This window comes from Ochlerotatus camptorhynchus, unplaced genomic scaffold (assembly GCF_037179485.1).
Source record: "Ochlerotatus camptorhynchus isolate MF236.1 unplaced genomic scaffold, CSIRO-AGI_Acam_v1.1 ptg000556l, whole genome shotgun sequence".
Taxonomy (NCBI): Eukaryota; Metazoa; Arthropoda; class Insecta; order Diptera; family Culicidae; genus Ochlerotatus; species Ochlerotatus camptorhynchus.
Genome location: NW_027041039.1, coordinates 474,690 through 498,796, shown reverse-complemented (window position 1 = coordinate 498,796; position 24,107 = coordinate 474,690). Strand labels below are relative to the sequence as shown.

The 24,107-nt window shown below is 38.5% G+C and overlaps 1 protein-coding gene across 1 annotated transcript; it reads left to right on the top strand.

Moving 5' to 3' along the window:
• Positions 1-13,718: 13,718 nt before the first annotated feature.
• On the top strand, positions 13,719-16,161 carry Pgant35A (polypeptide N-acetylgalactosaminyltransferase 35A). The gene is made up of 4 exons (XM_065236540.1): positions 13,719-13,819; positions 13,982-14,515; positions 14,571-15,870; positions 15,925-16,161. The coding sequence occupies exons 1-4, from the start codon at positions 13,788-13,790 to the stop codon at positions 16,054-16,056; spliced, it is 1,998 nt and encodes a 665-aa protein (XP_065092612.1). The 5' UTR covers positions 13,719-13,787; the 3' UTR covers positions 16,057-16,161.
• The last annotated feature ends 7,946 nt before the right edge of the window (positions 16,162-24,107 follow it).

Below are 24,107 nucleotides of genomic sequence, written 5' to 3'. Positions count from 1 at the left end.
GTGGAAGCTGCCTTTCTGCACATTCGATTGCCGTCAATGGATGGCAATCGATGTCCGTCGGTGATTAACCAGCTGGTACTTTCTGAACCAAAAGATTGAGCATTTTTCTTTGGGACACATGGTCTTAGTGTTATTCTATGTTTAGATGGAGTCCACAATGTAACATTTATTGTATCCACAATAGCCTCTCACCAGGCCTCTCACGGAAAATACATCCAATCAGCTGCACATTTCATTCAGCTGATTGTATAATCACAGACAAACAGACGTAACTCTTTGAAAAACTTGTTCTTGAAAACATAGTATCTCAAAACATATAACCTCAGTAACGACATCTATCTGGCTTCTCGCGGAAAACAAACTTGCTCGCCTACTTGTAAACAATATTGCATAAAATTTCTATAGAATATATAGAAACGTCAAAGTGATCCGATGCCAGCGCTGCGGCGAGTAGTTCGCGGAACTGATAATATTCAAATCAACCGTTAAATGCATGAACGAAGATCCACAATGAAGAGTTACGTCTGTTTGTCTGTGGTATAATGTTATGTTGTATGATGTACACTAAATGTTCGAACAAATTCACATATATTGCATTGTATCTGATTTTAAATATTACATCTCCTTAATATTTCATACTTGAATTACTGTGTGTTTTGTACACACATTTATTAATAAGCTGATACTTTGAGCACCCCTATCAAACTGATCCTTAAGGTGAGAGGGAGAGCAAACTTTGACCAAGGAGCATGAACGTTTGGAGAGCATGACGCGTATGGAAGAGTGTGCTAATCAAATGAGAATCATATCATCAGCACCAGCCAAAAAGTGTGGGTCGATAACATTCGTCTTGCTTTTATAAGTATGCACCGTTCTTGCATTCTAAATGGCTTCCAGTTGGAGTACGCTCCTCCTTTTTCCGTGGTGTTATCAAGCATTGCTAATTAAGCATAAATGTTTATTATTTATGCAATCTTAGCCACTGTGGCTTATCTTAAGAAACCTTGTTTCTTGCGAATGCAAGGTTCTATTTTATTCGAAAAATATAATAAGATCTGATGCCTCATTAGGGAACCAAGTCGAAACGAATGAGGCTTCTGACCCCTTATACAGTGTGTGTTAGAACAATAGCACCATCTAAAATTATACCGCCACTACAGGGTGATTCAGAGTTATTGTGACCGATTTCACAACTATGCAATTTTTAATGGGTGCTATGGTTTATGGAATGTAATAAACATAAAATAAACACTACTTTTTCCTGAAGTTACAGTTTATGGTCTGTTCCAGCTACATTTTCTTATGGTTGATCAAATATTCGAGACTATATTAAACTGTTACAAAACATTTCGAATAAAAGTTGTAAAAAACTTGTACAACGCTTACGTGTTTCGCTTATGGTTGCTTTATGTTTTTACATTTGGCACAAATAGAAGAAAACTAGGGGCATCCCACTCTAAACTATAGCTCTAGTATCAATTAAGTATTTCGAAGTATCTGATAAGTATTCTTAAGTATTTTTAAGTATTTTAAGATTTGGATTTTTTAATCGTAGTGACCGGCTACTAATGTAGTTATTTGTTGTTGTATATTCCGTTACTTTTAATCACGTTTTAAAGCATATTAATGCTAGTTTCAATATGTTTTAAATTAAATGAAGTAGTGAAATTCAAAGATTATAAGTAAGTATTTTAATTCTAGTTATGAAATAGTTCATCAAAAACATTTTACTTTCAGCGAACCAGTTGGAGCAGGGATAGCGAATTATTTATGATTTCGAACTGGCTGATTAGTACGATATCAAACTTTTGAATTATATTGCGTAGCTGGAGGTTAATGGTGCCGTTGTCGTCCGAACTCGTAACTAGATTTCAAACTGAACTGCCAAAATAAAAGCGTATGTTGAATGTCAATTCGGCTAAGAACTATCGCAAGCTGCATGATTATGAAATTCTTGACTTTAAGCAGGCCAAGGATGCTAGGACTAGAGTCGGTGTATAATGAGTCACGCCAAGAGTGAAGCCAAGTCTACCTATGGAACTGTCAAACCAGCTACCTATCGTGCAAAGAAAACAAACTTTACGATGCTATGAAAGGTCCACAAAAGGTATTGCAATAAAATATAAAATAAAATCGAAGAAATGATAATAAACACGCAGTGAGCATTCAATTGTCATGGGATACGTTTGGTAATGATCAGTAATGAGAATTTCTACTATGTTTTGTTAAGATAATTTGACAAAATCCCTGATATAATAATTTACTACAGCCGCTATTATTTTTTCTCGCTAGAAGTCATTTGAAGTTAATGTAGAAGTCCTCTGTTGCCAAGTTTAAAGAAAGGGAATCTTTCGAAAACCGTGATGCGAGTTCAACTGTTTTTCTCTTGGCGTGACTCATAATACACCGACTCTAGCTAGGACTATGCTGGTTATTTGCCAGAGGACAATGAAGCATATCTACCAGCAATTCGTTGTGCTGGTGAGCTCGAAGTTGAACTAATTGCAATTGCCACTGGTGGTCGTATCGAACCGCGTTTTGATAAATTTACATAGGTAAAGATGAGTTATGATGGACTGGTGAGGGAGTTGAGCGAGTATCCTGATAGCAACCGAAGACTTTATGTGAAATCAAAATCAATTTCTCACTTTTACCAGTAAGTAAGGGTAAGAAAAATATTAATCTGTTCTGAAATTATAATTTATAACAAACCATTGATAAACCAAATAAAACGATTTAGTTCCAAAACGTTACTTATTTGTACCAATTTCATGTAAAATAATCCTAAGTTAAAATGTATGAATTTATTTCAAACCATTCCCCAAACAGTCCAAATTAAAGTTTTAACACATAGCCGTTTCTGATGAATGATAGAATCAATTAGAGAACGGTTCCGAGATTAACACGAAGCGAATATGTTGGTTTGATAATTTCCAGCCTTAATACGGCTTAGATCTTAGCCTAGTAAGCACAACCCGCCCTTTACCTCTATTTTTAGAATAATTTTTTTTCACAAATTGGAATGTTCTCACTGCAGATGCCTTCCAAATTTATTGAACTTTCCGTACGTATCGTAAGATTTGATAAAGAGTAACACATTGTAAAAAATCTAAGACTGCTTCTTGACCCCAAACTAGGCCTTCGGATTCTTAACTCGGCCTAACGCATTGAAACGCCATTCAAACGCAATTGAATTCACTCTTTTGTTTTTTGAGAATAATAGGTTCAAACATTCATATCATATCATAACTGGAAGCCATTTAGAATGCAAGAACGGTGCATACTTATAAAAGCAAGACGAATGTTATCGACCCACACTTTTTGGCTGGTGCTGATGATATGATTCTCATTTGATTAGCATCACTTTCTTATTGACTTCGTTCGGTAGTATCGAACCAAACGCATAATTGACTTGTTAACGCCGTAATCATGGTTTGATTTAATGTTTTATGCTAAATAGGCCCAAAATGGGCGATTAGGCCGAAGTAGCTCTCTGCCCTAATAAGCCTTAAGCAGTAGAGTCGGTGTATAATGAGTCACGCCAAGAGTGAAGCCAAGTCTACCTATTGAACTGTCAAACCGGCTACCTATCGTGCAAAGTAAACAAGCATTACGATGCTATGAAAGGTCCACATAAGGTATTGCAATTAAATATAAAATATAATCGAAGAAATGATCATATACACGCAGTGAGCATTACATTTGTCATGCGATACGTTTTGTAATGATCAGTAATGACAATTTCTACTATTTTTCTTTAAGATAATTCGACAAAATCACTGATATAATGATTTACTACAGCCGTTAATTTTTTTTCCTCGCTAGAAGTCATTTGAAGTTGATGCAGAAGTCCTCTGTTGCCAAGTTAAAAGAAAGGGCATCTTTCGAAAACCGTGATGCGAGATCAACTGTTTTTCTCTTGGCGTGACTCATTATACACCGACTCTATTAAGCAGGAGAGCATCGAAGGTTCCAAATCCGAGGAAATGTGATTCTCTTCTCATTCGACGGCAATCTAGGAGATGTGGCTTTGCGGATGGTGCAGAGAGCTTTCACAACTTCTTATTCAGCTTCAATCAGCGTAAAGGCCTGAAGTTATCGTCCAACGGTCAAGAACCTAATGGACGAAAAATCCATCTTTATGGAGACATGGTTTTGGGATAGAAACATTCACAGAATCCACAGTAACTTTCTAAAAAGTTCCTTATTCTTCCTTTGAATGACAGGTGAATCGGTTTGGCAATGTTATTTTTCTTTGATTCAAAATGGTCTCCTCCTCGATTCCTACAAAAAAGGAATAAATTAAAAAATAATAGTTGATTTTTCTAAATACGCACACACAAATTCTCGGATGACACCGGGTAAACAATCTAAAAAAATCTGTCTAGCAACAGAGGTAACAAACTAGCGCTAAATATTTCTTAAGTATTTTTAAGTATTTGCAAGTACCGTTCCGATTCAAATTTCGGACACTTTCATTTTTAATTAAATATTACATCCAGTTAGAAACAAAGTAATAATGTTAGATGATCGTGGAGGGCACTAGTCAAAAAAATTTAAAATTTACAAGACATGTGGATCATATTCGACCGAGATAATCAACTTTTAAAAGTGTCCGAAATTCGAGTTTAAGTGTCCGAAATTTGAATCGGCACGGTATCTTAAATATCAGTAAGAACTTTCTGAGTATAATGCGAAAAATACAAAGTTTAGAGTGGGATGCCCCTAGGAAGAAAACGCTTTTGTTTGGAACGGCGGTCGTGAGTAAATTTGGTTGATTTTCTGAGTTATTGCATTTTTAAACCCTTACTCCAAATGCAAAACCTGTTTGAACCGGTTTTAACGTCGAGAAAAAAAAATAATAGGGTAAGTAATATCAGCTTACAGTATAAAGTATTCCTTAAAATCGCATGTATTTTCCACAAACATATTTAGGGTCTTTGGCAATATCAGCCACGATGACTAACAGCGGTCTACTTGCGAAGGAGATTTTGAAAAAAAGTTGGAAGGGTTGTATACTAGATACGACCGCAGGGTTGACGTTGGATAACGTCTGTTATGTGTTGTACTTAATTGTGTATATTATATTTTAGGAATATTCCTTAATAACTCTTTTGCGATATCTTTCCCCAAAGCGCGTTCGGACAACTCAGGCGTTTTCATTAATTTCTTCTCTCGATTCCGGAAGTGCACGACGTATCTGGAACTACCACACCAAAATGTATGCAGAATATTGTCGGTACTGGATTAGTAGCGGTAACCAGCAGGACCTACGTTGATTTAAGCTTAACACCCGCAGATTGATGAACGCTCCATCACATCACTTTAACCTTTTACATTCTGGCAAGAAAGTCAATTCTAAAACACCTATTAAATTTATATGGTGGCCCTGAAAAGGGTCGGTTTTTTTGTTCTGAGTGGATGATACTAAATTAACCCCCGAATCCGGACAGAGAACGTCCCTGCCGCTTCAGAGCGTAAACGACATCCATGGCGGTGACAGTCTTCCTCTTCGCATGTTCGGTGTAAGTAACGGCGTCACGAATAAAGTTTTCCAGAAATACCTTCAGCACTCCTCCTCTGGTTTCTTCGTAAATGAGACCGGAAATTCTCTTAACTCCACCACGACGAGCCAAACGACGGATTGCAGGTTTAGTGATGCCCTGGATGTTGTCACGCAACACTTTTCGGTGACGCTTGGCTCCTCCTTTGCCAAGTCCTTTTCCTCCCTTGCCGTGTCCAGTCATCTTCTAGTATGACAATTGTAACGTCGATGAAGGTTGAAACAAAAGTGAACAACAATTCCAAATTTTGGCTGTTTTATACCTACTCGAGGGTTAAATTCTTTTGGTTAGTTGTTGTGTTCTTGTTCTTTCATCGTTTCTGATTGGTTGAACACAGCAAACGCATGTTGTAAAACAGAATGGAAGTGATTTTTATTTTTTATTCCACAGTGTGCTTTCATTGCATACACATCACAACCAGCTCAGCAGACCGCTCGCAAGTCCACTGGAGGAAAGGCTCCTCGCAAGCAGTTGGCAACGAAGGCCGCTCGCAAGAGCGCTCCAGCCACCGGAGTAGTAAAGAAGCCCCATCGCTATCGGCCAGGCACCGTCGCCTTGCGTGAGATCCGTCGCTATCAGAAATCCACTGAACTGCCGATCCGAAAGTTGCCTTTCCAACGTCTGGTCCGTGAAATTGCCCAGGACTTCAAGACCGATCTGCGCTTCCAGAGCTCAGCTGTTATGGCTCTGCAGTAAGCTAGCGAGGCCTATCTGGTCGGTCGTTCGAGGATACCAATCTGTGTGCCATCCACGCCAAGCGCGTCACTATCATGCCGAAGGACATCCAGCTGGCTCGTCGTATCTTAACAAAACCGGCCCTTTTCAGGGCCACCACAATAATTCAAAAGAGTTAGTGACCTTTCGTTCCGTTCTAGTCTAGATTAAGTCTAGACTAACATTTGAAAAGGGCGGAACTCCAAAAAAACCATATCGAGAAAATCGCTTCCGAATTTTGATGACCTAAAAATTAATCCTATTTCACGACTTTCCATTTTCTGGATGATTTAATAAGCTTGACATATAGTTAATAGTGTAATCTATCATCATGCATAACTAAAAACTCAAAAAAAGTTTTCTTTGTCGTGAAATTGAGAAGAAAACATCATACGCTCTGATAATTTCATACATGTTGTTACCCCCCAGATCTTCCACACTTTGAACTGCCAACACTGGTGATACGCCGTGGAAGTACACCATCGGGATTTTTTGTTTGTTGTTCCGCCTTGGTTCTTCGTTCGTAAATTTTGTGAGAGTGGAATTACGCCGGAGATTTTTTTGGTCTTCTTTTTGTTCGTTGTTTACACGTGAAATATCAATCGGATGCGTTTCAAATGAATCGGGCGTGACTAGATACTACAGAATCAATACGTTTGGCATATTAAAACAATATAATTCGTTGTTCTGGTGCAAGGCGTAACAACCTGTTGCATCATCGAGTTGAAAGTTGGAAATACGCCATGTAAGAAGAAACGTTTTTGATGATATGAAGTGATATTTTCTTCTACTTTTTCGTGTTTATCGTGTAGTTTGTGAACTGTTCTCTCTATATGTGCCAAAATATGGTTTGTTTACATTTTGGCTCTTCCGCCCCTTTCAAATGTTAGTCTAGAAGTAACGAAGTAGAACGTGTGCGGGGGTTTGTTTTCGAGATTGAAAACAAACCGGGTCCGGTATATGATTTGGAAATGAATTTCACTTTATTTTTATGTAGCATCAAAGTGAAAAGGGTTTAGCCCAATCCACTAGAAAATAACATATGGTACTTTCTAAGTAAATTTTATTATGTTTTCAAGATTCTCGTTGTTAAGAATTTTAAAACTATTTTTCGAGATAAAATATGGCTCTGCTGAATCTTCGCAATTAGAAAATTAATCGTTAAACTCTTTCTTGATAATGTTGTGGCCCTGAAAAGGGCCATTTTTCAACGCGCTAGGCGTAGTTGCCTTTGCGGAGCAGACGGTGAATACGACCGACTGAGAACTGCAGCAGTTGGGCATTCCATGACGGCGGCCCAGTATACCGGAGCACTGGCACCAACGCACTCGGCGTAGTTTCCCTTTCGCCCCCAGGCTCTGCTGCCGTTGCTCTGCTGCCGTTGCTCTGCTGCCGTTGCTCTGCTGCCGTTGCTCTGCTTCCGCTGCTCTGGTACTGCTGCTCTGCTGCTGGGTCGACGATCGGATAGACAATGATGGAACGGGCGTTGCCATTTAAATGATCTTTATTTCTTGTGATTGTGTGGTTTACATGTATGAATTTGTTAAGTGACACAGATGCGTCTTTTCAACTTTAGTACATTTGAGATTTTAATTATTATTTACAGTTCCTAGTCCTATCAGGCCTATTTTAAAGTATGACCACCTTGGTGGGATTGGTTTGATTTGAATTGGAAAAATGAGACTACTTATAACTACTATTTACAACTACAACTAACCTACAACTACTATGTACACCTAACCTACTATATACAAATTGCTTATCAAAGCATGTTCTGATAAATTACATTTTTCTGCAAATTTAGTCTTAATTTCGTTAATTCTTGAATCTATTTTGGCAATTCCTGCCTCTTCGTGTAAATTTGTTATTCTAGTGTCGAAAGGACGATCAAGAACCATCCTCAGCACTCTATTCTGTGCGACCTGAATTTTGTTCCTGTGAGTCTGTGCACATGATTCCCACACCGGAGCTGCGTAGAGAATCGCAGGTGCTATGATTTGTTTGTAGACGGCCAAATTGTTTACCCTTGAGAGGCGAGATCTGCGGCAAATCAGCGGATACAGACACCTAACCAAGGCAGAACACTTGATTAAAGTTTTCTCTACATGCGAACGGAAGAGGAGCTTTTCATCGAACAACTCTGCTCTGCTGCCGTTGCTCTGCTTCCGCTGCTCTGGTACTGCTGCTCTGCTGCTCTGCTGCTGGGTCGACGATCGGATAGACAATGATGGAACGGGCGACCTTGTTGGACGCTTATATATGAGAACAGAAAATATCAGAGGTGTCAGATACTCGCATCTGATGTCTCGGTTGGAGAAAGTATAAGAACATAAAAAAATCAATCGATTTTCACCATCTTTAGACAATGGTTTACTTTTAACCATTTTTCAATAGTTTACAGAATGAAATTAATAGTTTTGAAACATTCAGCAAATTGCTAGAAATATTTACAATCGATTGATGCCATTATCTCGTAAATCTATCGAGAGACGGTTGAGTTATTATCGTTCAAAATCTTTTAATTTTTCGTAACTCATCCAAAATGACTGTTTTCAATTGTGTACCCCCGTATGTTGCCGAAAGACGTTATCCAACGTCAAAAAAGGAAATTGATACAGGTTCATTTCACCGGTGCATATTTCAAGCTGAACATTGCATTAGGTTCTAAGTAACATTGATAGATTCTCTTCGTCGACTTTCTCTTTGTATTCCTACGGCAATGTAAATATATTCTCAGGTATTTTCGGCACACAGATCGACAAAAGAAGCTTTTATCTAGCATCCAATACGACAAACACAACAAGAAACAGTTATGTGCTCAAGCTATTAACGAAAGAGAAAGTCGACGAAGAGAATCGATCAATGTTACTTAGGACCTAATGCAATGTTCAGCTTGATTTATCAACTAGAAATAGAATGGAGGTTCGTTCTGCAGAGTGTAAACATTTTTTTTATTTCATTTATCTTTAAATCAATAAAAAAAAATAATACCAAGAGCAAGCGAAGTATCCACAAAATGAAGTCTTGCAAATCACATTAAAATTAAAGAACAACCCATTTCTGCTGAATTCCGCGTATGCTACAACAGTATTATAACACAAAACAAGTATGGTAATTTCTACCCCTCGAAACATTGGAAAATCCACGAACCCCTCATTTTATCTGTCAAACTTTCATAGCGAATCCGAGAGCGAATCAAAACAAACCTAGTGTAGTATTGCAATTTATACTAGAATGGGGTACTTTAATCGATTTGCTTCGGACCAATAGGCTAGTCAAGTAGTGAGCCAATTTAAAATCGTTAGTTTCGAATTGCTTGTTGATATTACTTTGTACTTATTATAATGATTTGTTCACAAATTCTGCGGACAGCGTAATATCACACAACAAGCGGAATTACCAATCAATTGTTTGGGTGTAATATTCCACTCTTTTTTTCTGTAGGGTAGAGAACTACTTCGGCCTAAGCGCTCATTTTGGGCCTATCAAGCAGAAAACATCAAATAAATCCATGATTTCGGCGTTAACAGGTAGATTATGCTTGGATTATGCATTTGCTACGATACTTTAGTTCAAATGCTACCGCACGAAGTCAATAAGAACGCGTGATATGAATGTTTGCTCCCACCCGAAAAAAAAAAGATAAAATTGGTGGGGTTGTGTACAAGACACGACCCCAGGGTTGACGTAGACTACGTTAAGCTGTGTAGTGAAATTCTCGTGCATTTTCTAGATATTGATTTAAAATACAGTAGAAGTAACCTATGATTTCGGTCCTATGTACATATTTTGGATTTCCTACTTAGTAAAACTTGGTTAAATTCAGGATCTCATAAAAATGCGAACACATATTCTATTTAATTTGGTTCCTAAATTACAATCAGATATGAGTAAGGCTTTCTTCAGGTGATTCAACAATGACCGTCAGCCATCATGATATTCCCTATCACTTCAAGATTTCTAGATCATAAATCTTGGACGGTTGTGACATCACTCATAAAATTGAAACTCCTTGTGTACTGGACTGCAACAAACGTGAAGTTCCAGTTTCTTTGTTATAAGTTTTGTGAGAGCTGATATCTGTACTCTTGAAATTTTTCTATGGTAATGAGATTGATCCTCAGCGATTCAACTTCAAAACGCTAAAAATAAATGCATACACAAAAACGGAGTGCTCAATTTTGCATCAATGTTGATGGAGATGATATCAATTAGCCATGAATCCCTCGAATAAGTTCTCGGTACATCTTTTATCTACCGATTGAACAACCCAACAAACAATTCAAAGTCACAAATAAGCATACACATTGAATAAATGCTGTATAACAGTGTACAATGCTGAATAAAACAGGATGTCGAATTATGTGCTGAAGCTCATTGAGATCGACAGATGCGCCTTTATTCCGCCGTTTGCTCTGATATGAGCTTTATAAACGTTGACTGTCTTCCTGATTCAGAACCAGAAGTTTGATCTAATAATAAACTGAATAAGTGCAATTTGCACCTACATTGTCGCTTTAATTTGACTGTTTTCAATTGATTTAATAAAATGCTTATGTTGTCGTGTTATGTTATGTTATGCTGTCTTATAATCGTTTTCTTGCTCCTTTATTAGATTTCATTGCATTGCTTTACAATATTGCTGTATAAAGGTGAATTCAGCCAGCAAAATAGCTCTTATACCACTATGCGTCCATGTTTTAATTGCATGCTTTGTAAATGCTTTATAAACGGCGTATTATATTCATCACAACACTGTCCAACAAACAATTCAGAGTCACAAATAAGCATATAGATTGAATAAATGCTTTATAACAGTGTAAAAATTATGTGCTCAAAAAACTATTCCGCTGATTTCTCTGATTTGATTAATATACTTATTAAAAGCAATACAAACGATGACTGTCTTCCTGATTCAACACCAGAAGTTTGATCTAATAACATACTGAATAAGTGTAATTTGCACATACATTGACGCTTCAATTCGACTGTTTTAAATTGATTTATTAAAATGCCTTATTAGACGTCTAATAATTGTTTTCTAGCTCCATTATTAGATTCAATTGCATTGCTTACCAATATTGCTGAATAAAGATGAATACAGTCAGCATAATAGCTCTTATACCACTATGGGTCCATGTTTTAATTTCATGCTTTGTAAATGCTTTACAAACGGCGTATTCATCCATTATTCCACAACACTGCTTCAGGCTAACAACAAAACGAAATTGGTAGCATAGTGGTTACCGTTTCCGCTTTCCAAGTAAAAGGACGTGAGTTCAATCCCAACATCAACCCTTTTTTTTAATTTATTTTCTACGCCTAATTAATTTAAATCGTAATCATAGATCGCATCACTCACGACAACCAATTCATAGATCTATAGAAAAGAATAGCATCCTTTCCATCGAAATTAGAAAGATGGAGATGTAACGTTGGTCTCATGTTAAACAAACTATGAATGAATTAATCATTCTCACATCTCCTTGAATTAGCTAGAGTTACGACTGGGAGTGCAGGCTGATAGGTTTTCAGATTCAAGCTTTTATTGATTATTTAGCTGCCCTTTAGATGTAATCTAGGATAGCTCAGATGGCAAGGCAAGCGGCTGGTGATTGGAAGGTCATGGTTCGAATCCTATCTAACGACATGTGTGTGTATGGTATGTAGTAAATTTTCTAGTATCTGTGTGGCGGGTGCGCGCGTGCTTCGACAGAAGAAATTAATGACAACAACAATCACGAACGAAAAAAACAACCCTGCTTCTGTGCCGTTCTTATTTTCGGATTAATTGGAAAAATGGTGTTTAATTAAACATTATGTAACATTCATATCAAGGTAAATTTATTGTAGACGTAACAATATAAATCATTGTTAAGACAATAATTTTCGTCTTATTGTTACATTGTTTTTTAATGTATTTTTGTTGTTATTTTTTTCGGGCAATATTCTCAAATACATATGAAGCGCTCTGACCGAATCAATGTTTTTCTTCATCCGATAGGCCGAAGTGAATTCATTGGCGTTTTAATGGCGTTTGAATGCGTTATAGTACGTTCAGACTACAGAGTTATAACATGTTATAGCGCTATCTTGATGGTGGTTTCTGTGTTGCAATTATTTGACAACCGTTATAACATGTTATAACTCTCCAGTCTGTACAGCGTTTTAGGCCGAGTTAAGAATCCGTAGGCCGAGTTCGGCGTCAAGAAGCAATATTTATTATTTTTAACAATATCTCAACAATTTGTTTCTCTTTATGCAATCTTACGGTACGTATGGAAAGGTAAATAAATTTTAAAGCCATCAGTAAGAATAACATTCCCTTTGGCGCTAAACTATGCTAGATTAAGAAAGACTAAGTGCGGGTTGTGCTTAATAGGCCGGAAATGGGGTAGTTAACCCTATTCGTCAGATTAGTATGTGGTACAGTAATGACCCGATGTTGTCGGCCCCTCAGCGCAGCAGACTTTTATTATTAAACAATTTCATAAAATCGTAATTCCAAAACAATCTCATGCATCTTCAAGATGGGTGTTTAAGGTATACTTTGGTGCAATAAGACCACTGAAAAAAGCGTATGGGTTTCGTAGAACATTAGAAAACAATTTCAAAAAGGGGGCTCACCAAATCGGGTCATTACTATATATTATATAGTAATAATAATAAAAGCACACGAGTGGAACTTCGGATCAGAAAGTGGCTCCACTTGTCATTTGCGAACACTAGCGCACCTAGCGGTAGAAGGCATCTTCTGCCTGCAGTTAAGATAGGCAGCATGCTATGATAGTGTGAGTGCACATAGAAAACCAGTGCGGAACGCTACCACAACACATTGCTTGTTGAGCAGAAAAACGAACCACGTTTTGATTCATCGATTTGTTTGCACTTCCCCTTCTGTTCTGTGATAAAAGGCATCCCACTGTAGACATATTATGTCTACAGTGGGATGCCTTGGTCCCCTTATCATTCTCAAGAGCTGACATCTACTAACTAGACGTGAAAAAGAACTGGCATCACTGATAAGTTCGAAATGTGGTGGCTTGCTCAATGCTTCAGTGGCGCCACCATGACAAATGCAAGCACATTCCCAACTAAAACATTATTTGCGATGAATGTGATTGTGAGTGTTATGTCTGTTTGTCTGTGGTATAACGTTCACATTTTTCGAGTCTGCTTCTCCCTCCCACTGTAACCATGGAATTTCGCTCTGTGTACGGGCACGTGGTTTGTGGACAGCCATATTCGATGATGATTCAAAAGTCGATTAAACAAATTGCAGCGTGTAAAAAGATCGAGATCGCCTATTATTACTACTGTCAGCGGCCCTGACAGTTCCAACATTATTAAAATTTTTGTTTTGTTCTGCAGGACAACAATAATTATAATAAATTTAATAATAATTGAGTTTACATTTGAAACATGTTGTTATTCTCATTAGTTGTGTATTGTAATTGCTAGTGGCCGTTTGCCAATTGGAAATGTAACAGCTAATTTCAACGGAGACAAATGTCGAAGGATAAACGGGATAAGCCCAAACGGTAAGTCTTAAAGCAGAGTAACTGTTTCTGTTTACCTGAAAAGTGAAAGTCAATAATTCTAACGCGGTTGCGAGGGCTTCGGAATCTGCAGTAACCGAATACGTTAACATTCTGCCCTATGTATTAGCGGAATCATAATGGTTGGTATGCTTTCCTTTGCAGAATCTCAAAGATGGTAAGTAAGTCGTTCCTGTGGGGCGTGATTGCCGCGTCGCTTACCTGGTCGGTTAGTTTGTATCTGTATTGGAGTTTGAGCAGCGGTTCCGGCTCCGTGGCTTCCGTTCCAACGGCTTCAATGTTGCAAGGAGATCAAAGTGCCGGTGAACAATCGGCGGCAGTGATTGGTCCCGTTGATCAGGAAACAATGAACAGGAAGACACATGTCCAGAATGGCCACCAGAACAACCTGATAGGATTGGAATCGCTTGGTGAGAAGACAGAGAATGGGAAAAGTTTTAGCTTCTTCAAGGAGAAGTACAATCGTAATCGGAAGGAGCAGGCATTTAGGAAGATAAGCCATAAACTGATAGATGAGCTGCAGCCGATGATGCCGAACGGAACGGATGAATTCGGGATGGTGAGAAATTCTGAAGAGCAGTTTATAAGGGATGTTGGCTACAGGAAGCATGCGTTCAATGTGCTAGTCAGCAATAAGATTGGTCCGTTTCGGGGGGTTCCCGACACGAGACACAAATTGTAAGTTTAGACGGTGAAATTACTGGAACAGGTAATTGTAAACTGAATTTTGCAGGTGCCATGAGCAAAGCTACGACAAAGTACTTCCATCTGCATCTATTGTGATGTGTTTCTACAACGAACATTTGGAGACGTTGATACGTTCGGTCAATTCGGTTATTCGCCGTACTCCATCCTACCTTCTTCAGGAAATTATCCTGGTTGATGATTGCAGTGATTTGGATGATCTTCGAGACGATTTGGAGGCCGAGTTGAATGCACTTAAGAACAGTAAAGTAAGACTTATCAGAAATGCTGAACGAGAGGGATTGATGCGTTCCCGTGTTTACGGGGCACGGAATGCCACAGGCGATGTTCTGATTTTTCTGGACAGTCATATTGAGGTCAATGAGGATTGGGTCGAACCGTTGTTGCAGCGCGTGAAAGCGAACACAACCATACTGGCTATGCCGGTGATTGATATCATCAATTCGGATACGTTTGTCTACACTTCGAGTCCGCTGGTCCGAGGAGGTTTCAACTGGGGTCTACACTTCAAGTGGGATAACCTTCCGAAGGGAAGTTTAGTGAAGGAAAATGACTTTGTTGGCCCGTTTCAATCACCAACCATGGCCGGTGGGTTGTTTGCCATGGATAGGCAGTACTTCAAAGATCTAGGTGAATACGATATGGGAATGGATGTTTGGGGTGGAGAAAATTTGGAGATTTCTTTCCGTGCTTGGCAATGCGGTGGATCGATTGAGTTGGTTCCCTGCTCTAGGATCGGGCATGTTTTCCGCAAGAGACGTCCTTACGGGTCTCCTGATGGATCGGACACAATGATTAGAAATTCCTTGCGATTATCGCGAGTTTGGATGGATGATTACATAAAATATTTCTTTGAAAATCAACCCCAAGCTAAGAAAATTGATCCAGGAGATTTAACAGAAAGAAACGAGCTAAGAAAGCGACTGAATTGCAAATCTTTTGAATGGTATTTAAAGAACATCTACCCTCAACTGAAACTTCCTGGAGAAAAAACAACCGACAGCAACGTTTCCCAACCCAAATTCCAACCGTGGCACTCAAGGAAGCGTAACTATGTAAGCAGTTTCCAAATTCGGCTTAGCAACAGCAGCCTGTGTGTCACTACGGAAAATTCGAAGGAGAAGAGTCTGTGGAAGAAAGGATCCCGTCTGGTGCTGCATCCCTGTTTGCGAGTGAAAGCCCAAATGTGGTACGAAACGGAACGGGCCGAGTTGGTTCTCGGTCAACTACTGTGTTTGGAAGCACCCTCGAGTGCCACCAAAGGAACACCGATGTTGAACAAATGCCACGAAATGGGAGGCGATCAGGCATGGAAGCACAGGAAAACGGTAATTTTCCAAACAGCGTCATTGAGCTCCTTCATAATTATGTTTAATTTACAGAAAGGAACACCCATCTACAACATTGCCTCGGGCAGTTGCTTAGCGGTGCAGGAAATTCGCAAAGGTGCTTCCGTAGGGTTGAATTTGTGTGTGAACTCCTCCCGCAGCACGTGGGATTTGATGATTTCGTAGCCTCTTGAAAGTGCAATCGAATCGGCGGTACTCTCTTACCAACTATTTGTAATGTAGCTCGAATAATTCCAGATTTATAGATAGGCATAAGAGATGTTTCTTTTTCTATTCATCGGTGTTTTCTTTAGAAAGAAAAGCCCAATATTCTCAACTACACAATTTATTAACATGATCTAGGGCCACTCAATGCGACAGAGTATGTCGTCCTTTGAGGATTCTCCGCATCAGGGTGCGGCGTCCCTCCGGAGTAGAAATGCGTTTCCACCAGCCGTGCACACGGACGCGCTTGGTTTCCCGTGCCCGAGGGAACTGATTTCGGACTACGGTTCGGGCCGAGACGGTTGACCATGCGCCACCGGCCGGTGTTGCTGCTGCCGTCAGTGCTGTGTTGACAATGCTGCTGCACGATTTCGGCACCACCAGAGGGATCAACATTCTGTGAGGAAACGTTAAGAGCATCGCGTTGGTAAACAATGACCGGAATGAAATCGAAACTATACTTACTGAAAGGATCGCACTAAAGCCATTATTTAAACCAAAAAAGTTTTGAACCTTTATGAATTTACGTAAGAAACTATACTGATTTGTTTTGATGAAACTGCTCACGGCCTCGCTCTCGGTTCGGTATTCTGTGTTTTCATCTTGACATAATTCAAGCTGAAGATTGGATTAGGTCCAAAGTAACAATGACACATTCTCTTCGTCGGCTTTCTCTTTGTATTCCCACGGCCATGTCAAGTCATTCTCAGGTATTTTCAGCACACAGATCAATTAAAGAAGCTGTTTTCCAGCATTTAATACGACAAACACATCAAGAAACGGTTATGTGCTCAAGTTATTAACGAAAGATAAAGTCGACGAAGAGAATCGATCAATGTTATTTAGGACCTAATGTAATGTTCAGCTTGAATTTTCTTCATTTTCGTATAGGGTGCCCAAATAAAATATTAATTCATACACGCTAACGTGAAAAATATGCTTTACGTGTCTTTTATACTTTAGCAAAAATGTACACGGCCGATGAGACTTCCACAGAGAGAAAGTCACTTTTACTCAAGTGAAAGATTTTTTTTAAACAGGTAACTCGGCACTGTTTCTTGCACACATTACGTAACGCAGGAGGGGGGGGGGTATTTATTGTTACATAGGGAGAAAGGGGACTACTGGGAAATGTTACGTAGCAGATCGACCGGTTTTCGAGGAGAACTCAACCTCGATTGTCTGTCAGAAATAACCACGCTCGGATAGCAGGGTTAATCGATAACTTTCCTTCAGTCAAATTTTAACCAAAAGTTTAAATATTCCACCACACGGCCAACTCCAATAACTCAGCGACTGTATTCAATTAACCACTTCATTCGAGCAGATAAAATGACGTTTACTACCACTCGAACTTTGAAATGAAACATTATTTTGAGATTTTTTCTTCTAGAACATCGAGAAAAGTAGCCAACATTTGTGCGTTTCATAAAAAAATAGAAATTAGTTGGTCCAGTTTTGTGAAATCGCTGGTAGAAAGTCACGCCAAAACTGCTTGATAAAGTGGTCAATTGACTCAGAGCATTTCTTTCCATACGAAATTTACTCATATTTGGAAAAAAAAAACTGTAACTTAAATAAACCGAGACTTAAACGCTGTCCAGACTGGAGAGTTATAACATGTTATAACGGTTGTCAAATAATTGCAACACAGAAACCACCATCAAGAACGCGCTATAACATGTTATAACTCTGTAGTCTGAACGTACTACTAAACATAGTTAATGAATAACTGAAGTTTTTTTTCTCTCCAAATATGAGTAAATTTCAGATGGAAAGAAAATGCTCTGAGTAAATTGAATTCAGTCGTTGAGTTATTGGAGTTGGCCGTGCAAATGGTTCAGAGCCTATATACACGGTGTTTCGCGAAAACCCATTAATGGGTATAAAAATACCCATTTCCGCTAAAAGTGCCCCTCCCAGCTAGGTGGCATCCCTATCTTGTTTGCCTTGCCTTGAAAAGAGCTAACATCGCTGCGGGCCCGCGAATTGTGGGCCCCACTGACAGCTCATAATTTGTAAACAAATAGAAATTAGATTGTTTGTGTTATGTCTGTTTTTCTGTGGTATCACGTTTAACGTCACTACACGGTGTTTCGTGAAAACCCATTAATGGGTAAAAAATACCCATTTTCAAATCATGTATGCAGCTGTCAAAAAATGGGGGAGTTTTGAAATCATAAAATGGATGAAAAAATACCCATTTAAAGAATCAGTTCACGGTTGAATAATGCTCGGAATAATGGGTATATTTTTTACCCACTAATGGGTGAAACAACACTTCGAAAATATATAGTCTGATTTCAGTCACCGACTCACTGGAAATGCAAACAGTTACTGTCCGCAGCATATTTAGCAAAAATAGACGATCTCCGGAAAAGCTAAGAATCCGAAACGTTGGAGAGGCCTACGGATAAGTCAATAGAAATTATCCAATTTGGTATTATAATTTTTCGTGTAATAAAATTTTATCGGAACAGCTGCATTTATTTTCAATGTATTAGAAAAAAAAATTTCTATCAACTAGGACAAATAACCAGGCCAGTGACAAAGCCTATACCAACAGCAGCGTTTGACAGTAGGCAGCATGTCCCGGGCTCAAATAATTTATTTTGCTGTGCTAGGCCCGCTGTCAATGTATAACATGTTGCCTAAGCGCCTGCCACTGGGCTGCAAATCACTGTGAATTTCCACATGGTTCAAAGGGGAATTCCCCTACGCTGTAGCTTGCAGCTAAATTATTACTTACCTAATGGAGCTCCTGGAAATAAAAGACCACGAGTCCTGGGTTGTCAAATATACGAAGCATAGCCTACTTTGATTAAATCGATTTAGAGTGTACGTCGACTTTAGTTCCGTATACATTTTTACCGAATCAGTAATACAGCTCATTTCACACTTTCTTAAGCTCATGACTGTATACCGCACATCTCCCCTCTACTCTGAAAAAAAAATATTACAGTTTATTTAAGGTGAATCGCTGTGACATCCTTATTCTCGAAATCATTTGGAATCTTTAAGTGCACAAATATTAGCTTCTACGACACACACAAAAAACAAAAATTGTACCAGTAAAAATATTGACCTTTCAATTTAAAAGTATCAACAAATTCGTTACCCTAACTACGAAGATATTTAATTTAACAATGTAATTTTCAATTCAAAAACGAATGTTTTGATTTTATCTTTCAGTTTTAAAAGCGCAAATTTTCAAATCGAAAATTGTTTTACTGTCAAAATTACTTCTTCATGACTAGATTTCTACCTTTTATGGGTTATTATACGGTAGCGTGAGTATATAAAGACAAAATGTGCCAAACAATAGGTGGAACATTTTACCAGCCACCAGCCTGTGCATCGACCCATGCAACAGTTCAGTATTGAAATTATTCCCTGTATCGATCAAGAATAAAATATTGTATCTTTCAGTAGAATCCGGTCGTCCATTAGAACGTGAAAACCTACCTGGAACTACCTGAAGGACGTCTATACGGCTCTAGAAACGAGCAGCTCGCCAATGCCGGTAGTGGAATGGAACACAAACACAAAAAACTCTCGAACAGACGCAAACCTCGCAAATGTCCGACAAAGATTCCAGTAAGTGACCTTAAATTTCCTCCTGCTTGGACAAGATTATTTCACATTACCCCTCACTTTTACACTCTTATTAATTTCTATATACCATTCTAGATTAGATCCACGACGCTTCGCTGGCTGCTTCCCACATAGAACATATCCTCAGCGAAGCCACCAGTTCACTGAGTTTTGTTGCTCCGTACTGGACCACAACAGACATGGATGATGCAGTTCAAAATCTGACTGCTGCTATACCTGGGAGGGAGAAGCAAATACTACACACAAAATTAATAAATCAATCACAATATTGCGCAAGACAATTCTTGGCAAATAAAAATTATCAAGTAATTTGTTCCCATAATGAGGGGTTTCGGTTTTTCGTGTCTCTGTTGTTTACGTGTTACCGTCGGATGACTTAATGCTTGTGGAAAGTTGGAGTTGAAAAATCACTTGTAGAAACTCGTAGTGAATCAGCCAAAATGAAGTGTCAGGTGAAATACTGCGGCCGGAACAGCAGGAATTATCCTGAATTGGGTTTTTTGCGCTTTTCTACTGATTATATTACAAGATCCCAATGGATTAAGTTCTGTCGGATGGATTCCTGAACCAGCGAAATTAAACCAAGCTCGCGAGTCTGTAGCGTAAGTGTTGACGGTACAAGTGTTTTGCATTTTATCAATGTTGCTATGATTTTTTTCAATTATTTGCAGGCCCATTTCTTAGAGGACTGCTTCAGCGTCGATAAAAATGGGAAGAAAACGAAAAAAATGCCGTTCCGTCGATTGAAGCTTTCTTGCTACCTCCTGAAGACGAACCGGAAGAGAGCGATCGGTTGTTGGACTTTTATAAATCCCGTCCCCTCTACTCTTCGCCGGCTCTTCTGGATCATAACTACGCGAACTTTGCTGCTGTGGTGCCTGAATGGGTTGCTATTGGAGATGAAAAAGATGAACAGAACACTGAAGAGGATTCAGACCCGGAAGTCGCCAGTTACGATCTAGATTTGGAGGAAAAGTTCGAACCACAAAGTGAACCGGTCTGTGGTACAGCGTGTAACGAAGGGACTCATTCGTGCTCAAGGATTAGAGCTAGTGAGAAGGAAAATTTATTCAAGTTGTTCAGGTACCCAACCTGACCCCTGTAATTACGGCTACTCCCTGTGCCGGAGTTGAAGTTTTGCGTGCCCCTCGATGCTACCCGTACCCAAATATACCCCTTACCCGATCCGAACTCAAAAATATTTTCTTCGTATACTCGTACCCGACACGAACCCGAAAATTTAGAGTAACCGTACCTGAATATCTCTACAACCCCCTCCATTTTGAGAGAACTATCAAATTTACGATATAACATGCTTGATACACTACAATTTAGCTAAATTACATACCGATTCCTGAACTGAAGAAACGAAAATTTTGCAGTGCAAATTGTTTTCAAGCAAGAAAATATTTTGTATTCGATATCAATACTTCCCATTGATTGATGTTTTGTACTGCTGGCTCCCACTGACAGTTTGTGACAGCTCATTTCTGTCTTCACTTGACATTCACATTTTCCGAGTCTGTTTCTCCCTCCCAGCTTGGGACCAATAGGCTAGTCAAGTAGTGAGCCAATTTAAAATCGTTAGTTTCGTATTGATTGTTGATATTACCATAGAGGTAACTCTAAGACTAGAAGGTCCCGAAATAACGTGCTCAACTTTTTGGCTCAGCTCTGGTACTCTCTTCGGTCCCAAGCTAATCGATTTACCCCTCGAAATATAGGAAAAACGAATAACCCCTCATTGTATCTGTCAAACTTTCATAGCGAATCAAAACAAAAATTGCGTAGTACTAGAATTTCGACTAGAATGGGCTACGTTAATCGTTTGCTTGGGACCAATAGGCTAGTCAAGTAGTGAGCTAATTTAAAATCGTTAGTTTCGTATTGATTGTTGATATTACCATAGAGCTAACTCTAAGACCAGAAGGTCCCGAAGAAACGAGCTCAACTTTTTGGCTCAGCTCTGGTACTATCATAGAGGTAACTCTAAGACCAGAAGGTCCCGAAGAAACGAGCTCAACTTTTTGGCTCAGCTCTAGTACTATCTTCGGTCCCAAGCTAATCGATGCACCCCTCGAAACATATGAAAATCCACGAACCCCTCATTTTATCTGTCAAACTTTCATAGCGAATCAAAACAAACATAGTGTAGTACTGGAATTTATACTAGAATGGAGTACGTTAATCGATTTGCTTGGGACCAATAGGCTAGTCAAGTAGTGAGCCAATTTAAAATCGTTAGTTTCGTATTGATTGTTGCTTTTACTATCAATTAATTCAATACATCATCATGAATAACATTGATTGATACATATTATATATTTCTGCTGTGTACATATTAAAGTGATGGGCGGTGGTAGAATGGTGATACATTATCACGATTAAAAGCTTGTTTCCAGCAAAATAAAAATCACGCAAAACAAACAAAACAAATCCCTAAAAATAGACTGAGCTTCTGTCATAAGGATCCATATATCTGCTAAATTCAATCAATACTGAACGTTTCGTAGAACCGTAATCACGACTTGCATTTGTTTTGTTTATATTCAACACAACTGACGCGTTGACCGAACGAGGGAAAAGCAACTAGTGAAATAATTGCATGCACGAGGGATGCTTCGGTTGCAAATCAATGCTTAGGAATGTGCAAGATAGAGAGTGCTAGCAACCGGTGGAAACTAACGATTTTAAATTGGCTCACTACTTGACTAGCCTATTGGTCCCAAGCAAACGATTAACGTCTAGTCGAAATTCTAGTACCGTAAAACGGGGTAACAATTATAGTTTTTTTTTAAGTATATTCTAAATAATTTTCACAGAAATTATTTTTTTTTCAAATTTTATTTTTTTAAAACAAGTATTGAGGATCCAAGAGTCAATTCGTTAATAATATGCTTGACGGAAATTAAATCTTTTGCACTATTTTTTTAGTCTTGTGACCGAACATCAGTATTTTGATTTGGGGTTACTTTGATAATGCTCGTTGAATGTAGAAGAAAATGCGTGAAACTCAAATAATTTAGTTCTTGAAATATGCAACTTTGAATGAGTATATAATAAGAAAACATCATCAGTAATAAGAATACAACATTTAATTTGTAATGGCTATATTGGAAATAAATTTCATAAGTGATGATTTGAGTGCTTTTTCAAACAGGTGACAAACAATAAAATTGAATCTTAATCTGTTTGTAAAATATGTAACACATACAATATAAAAACTATATACCATATCAACGGAAATGCCATAAGCTACATTATGGAACCAATGTTTCCAATTCGGAAAAGGCGCAGAGAGTAAATTTAATCATTGTATTCTACTATCAAAGTTACCCGCATTATCAAAGATACCCCGTTTTACGGTACTACACAATGTTTGTTTTGATTTGCTATGAAAGTTTGACAGATAAAATGAAGGGTTCGTGGATTTTCCTATGTTTCGAGGGGTGAATCGATTAGCTTGGGACCGAAGAGAGTACCAGAGCTGAGCCAAAGAGCTGAGCACGTTTCTTCTTCTATGGAGTTACCTCTATGGTGCTAGCATTGAGGTAACTCTAAGACCAGAAGGTCCTGAAGAACGAGCTCAACTTTTTGGCTCAGCTCTGGTACTATCTTCGGTCCCAAGCTAATCGATTCACCCCTCGAAACATAGGAAAATCCAATAAACCCTCATTTTATCTGTCAAACTTTCATAGCGAATCAAAACAAACATTGTGTAGTACTAGAATTTTGACTAGAAGAGGGTACGTATATTGATTTGCTTGGGACCAATAGGCTAGTCAAGTAGTGAGCCGATTTAAAATCGTTAGTTTCGTATTGATTGTTCTAGCACCATAAAAAATACCTCACAAAATACGCTTGACGATATTTTTTGAAGAATTTTCTTTTAAGAGTTATGTCTATTTGTCAGTGGTGATATGATCCAGCGTCCACAAATCATAGGCACTTGCATTCCCACTTCATTCATTGTAACGAGTTAATCTTGGTTAAAATCACATCCGCAAACAAGTCACGGCTGACTTAACATATGTTAAAGTGACTGTAATAAAAAAAGCTCATTTGAATTGTCTTCTGTACACAAATTACAAATAGTTTATATAAAATAATAACAGTTCATAAATTTAATGAAAGGTTCTTTTTGTACAATTTTTTTTAGTGCCTAATTTGAAAATTTCAGAAATGTTAATATTTGTGTGAGCTCCCTTTCTAAAATTATCTGGAAATGTAAAAATATTCTGCAAAAATGGAAATGGGATTTTCAGATACTTTTATGGATTTTTGAACCAATCGATTTTTGCTTGCTATTTTCCATGGAAACGCTCTAATAAACGCGCTTTACATTCAAGGATTTCGGATATTACCTAGTTAATAATCAACACCAAACCTGGACTGAC

Excerpts from the sequence above, each read along its gene's own strand:
- Pgant35A (XM_065236540.1), top strand. The coding sequence starts at position 13,788 with ATGTCGAAGGATAAACGGGATAAGCCCAAACG. Across the intron at positions 13,820-13,981 it reads AAACGGGATAAGCCCAAACG|AATCTCAAAGATGGTAAGTA; the intron begins GTAAGTCTTAAA and ends TTTCCTTTGCAG. Across the intron at positions 14,516-14,570 it reads CCCGACACGAGACACAAATT|GTGCCATGAGCAAAGCTACG; the intron begins GTAAGTTTAGAC and ends TGAATTTTGCAG.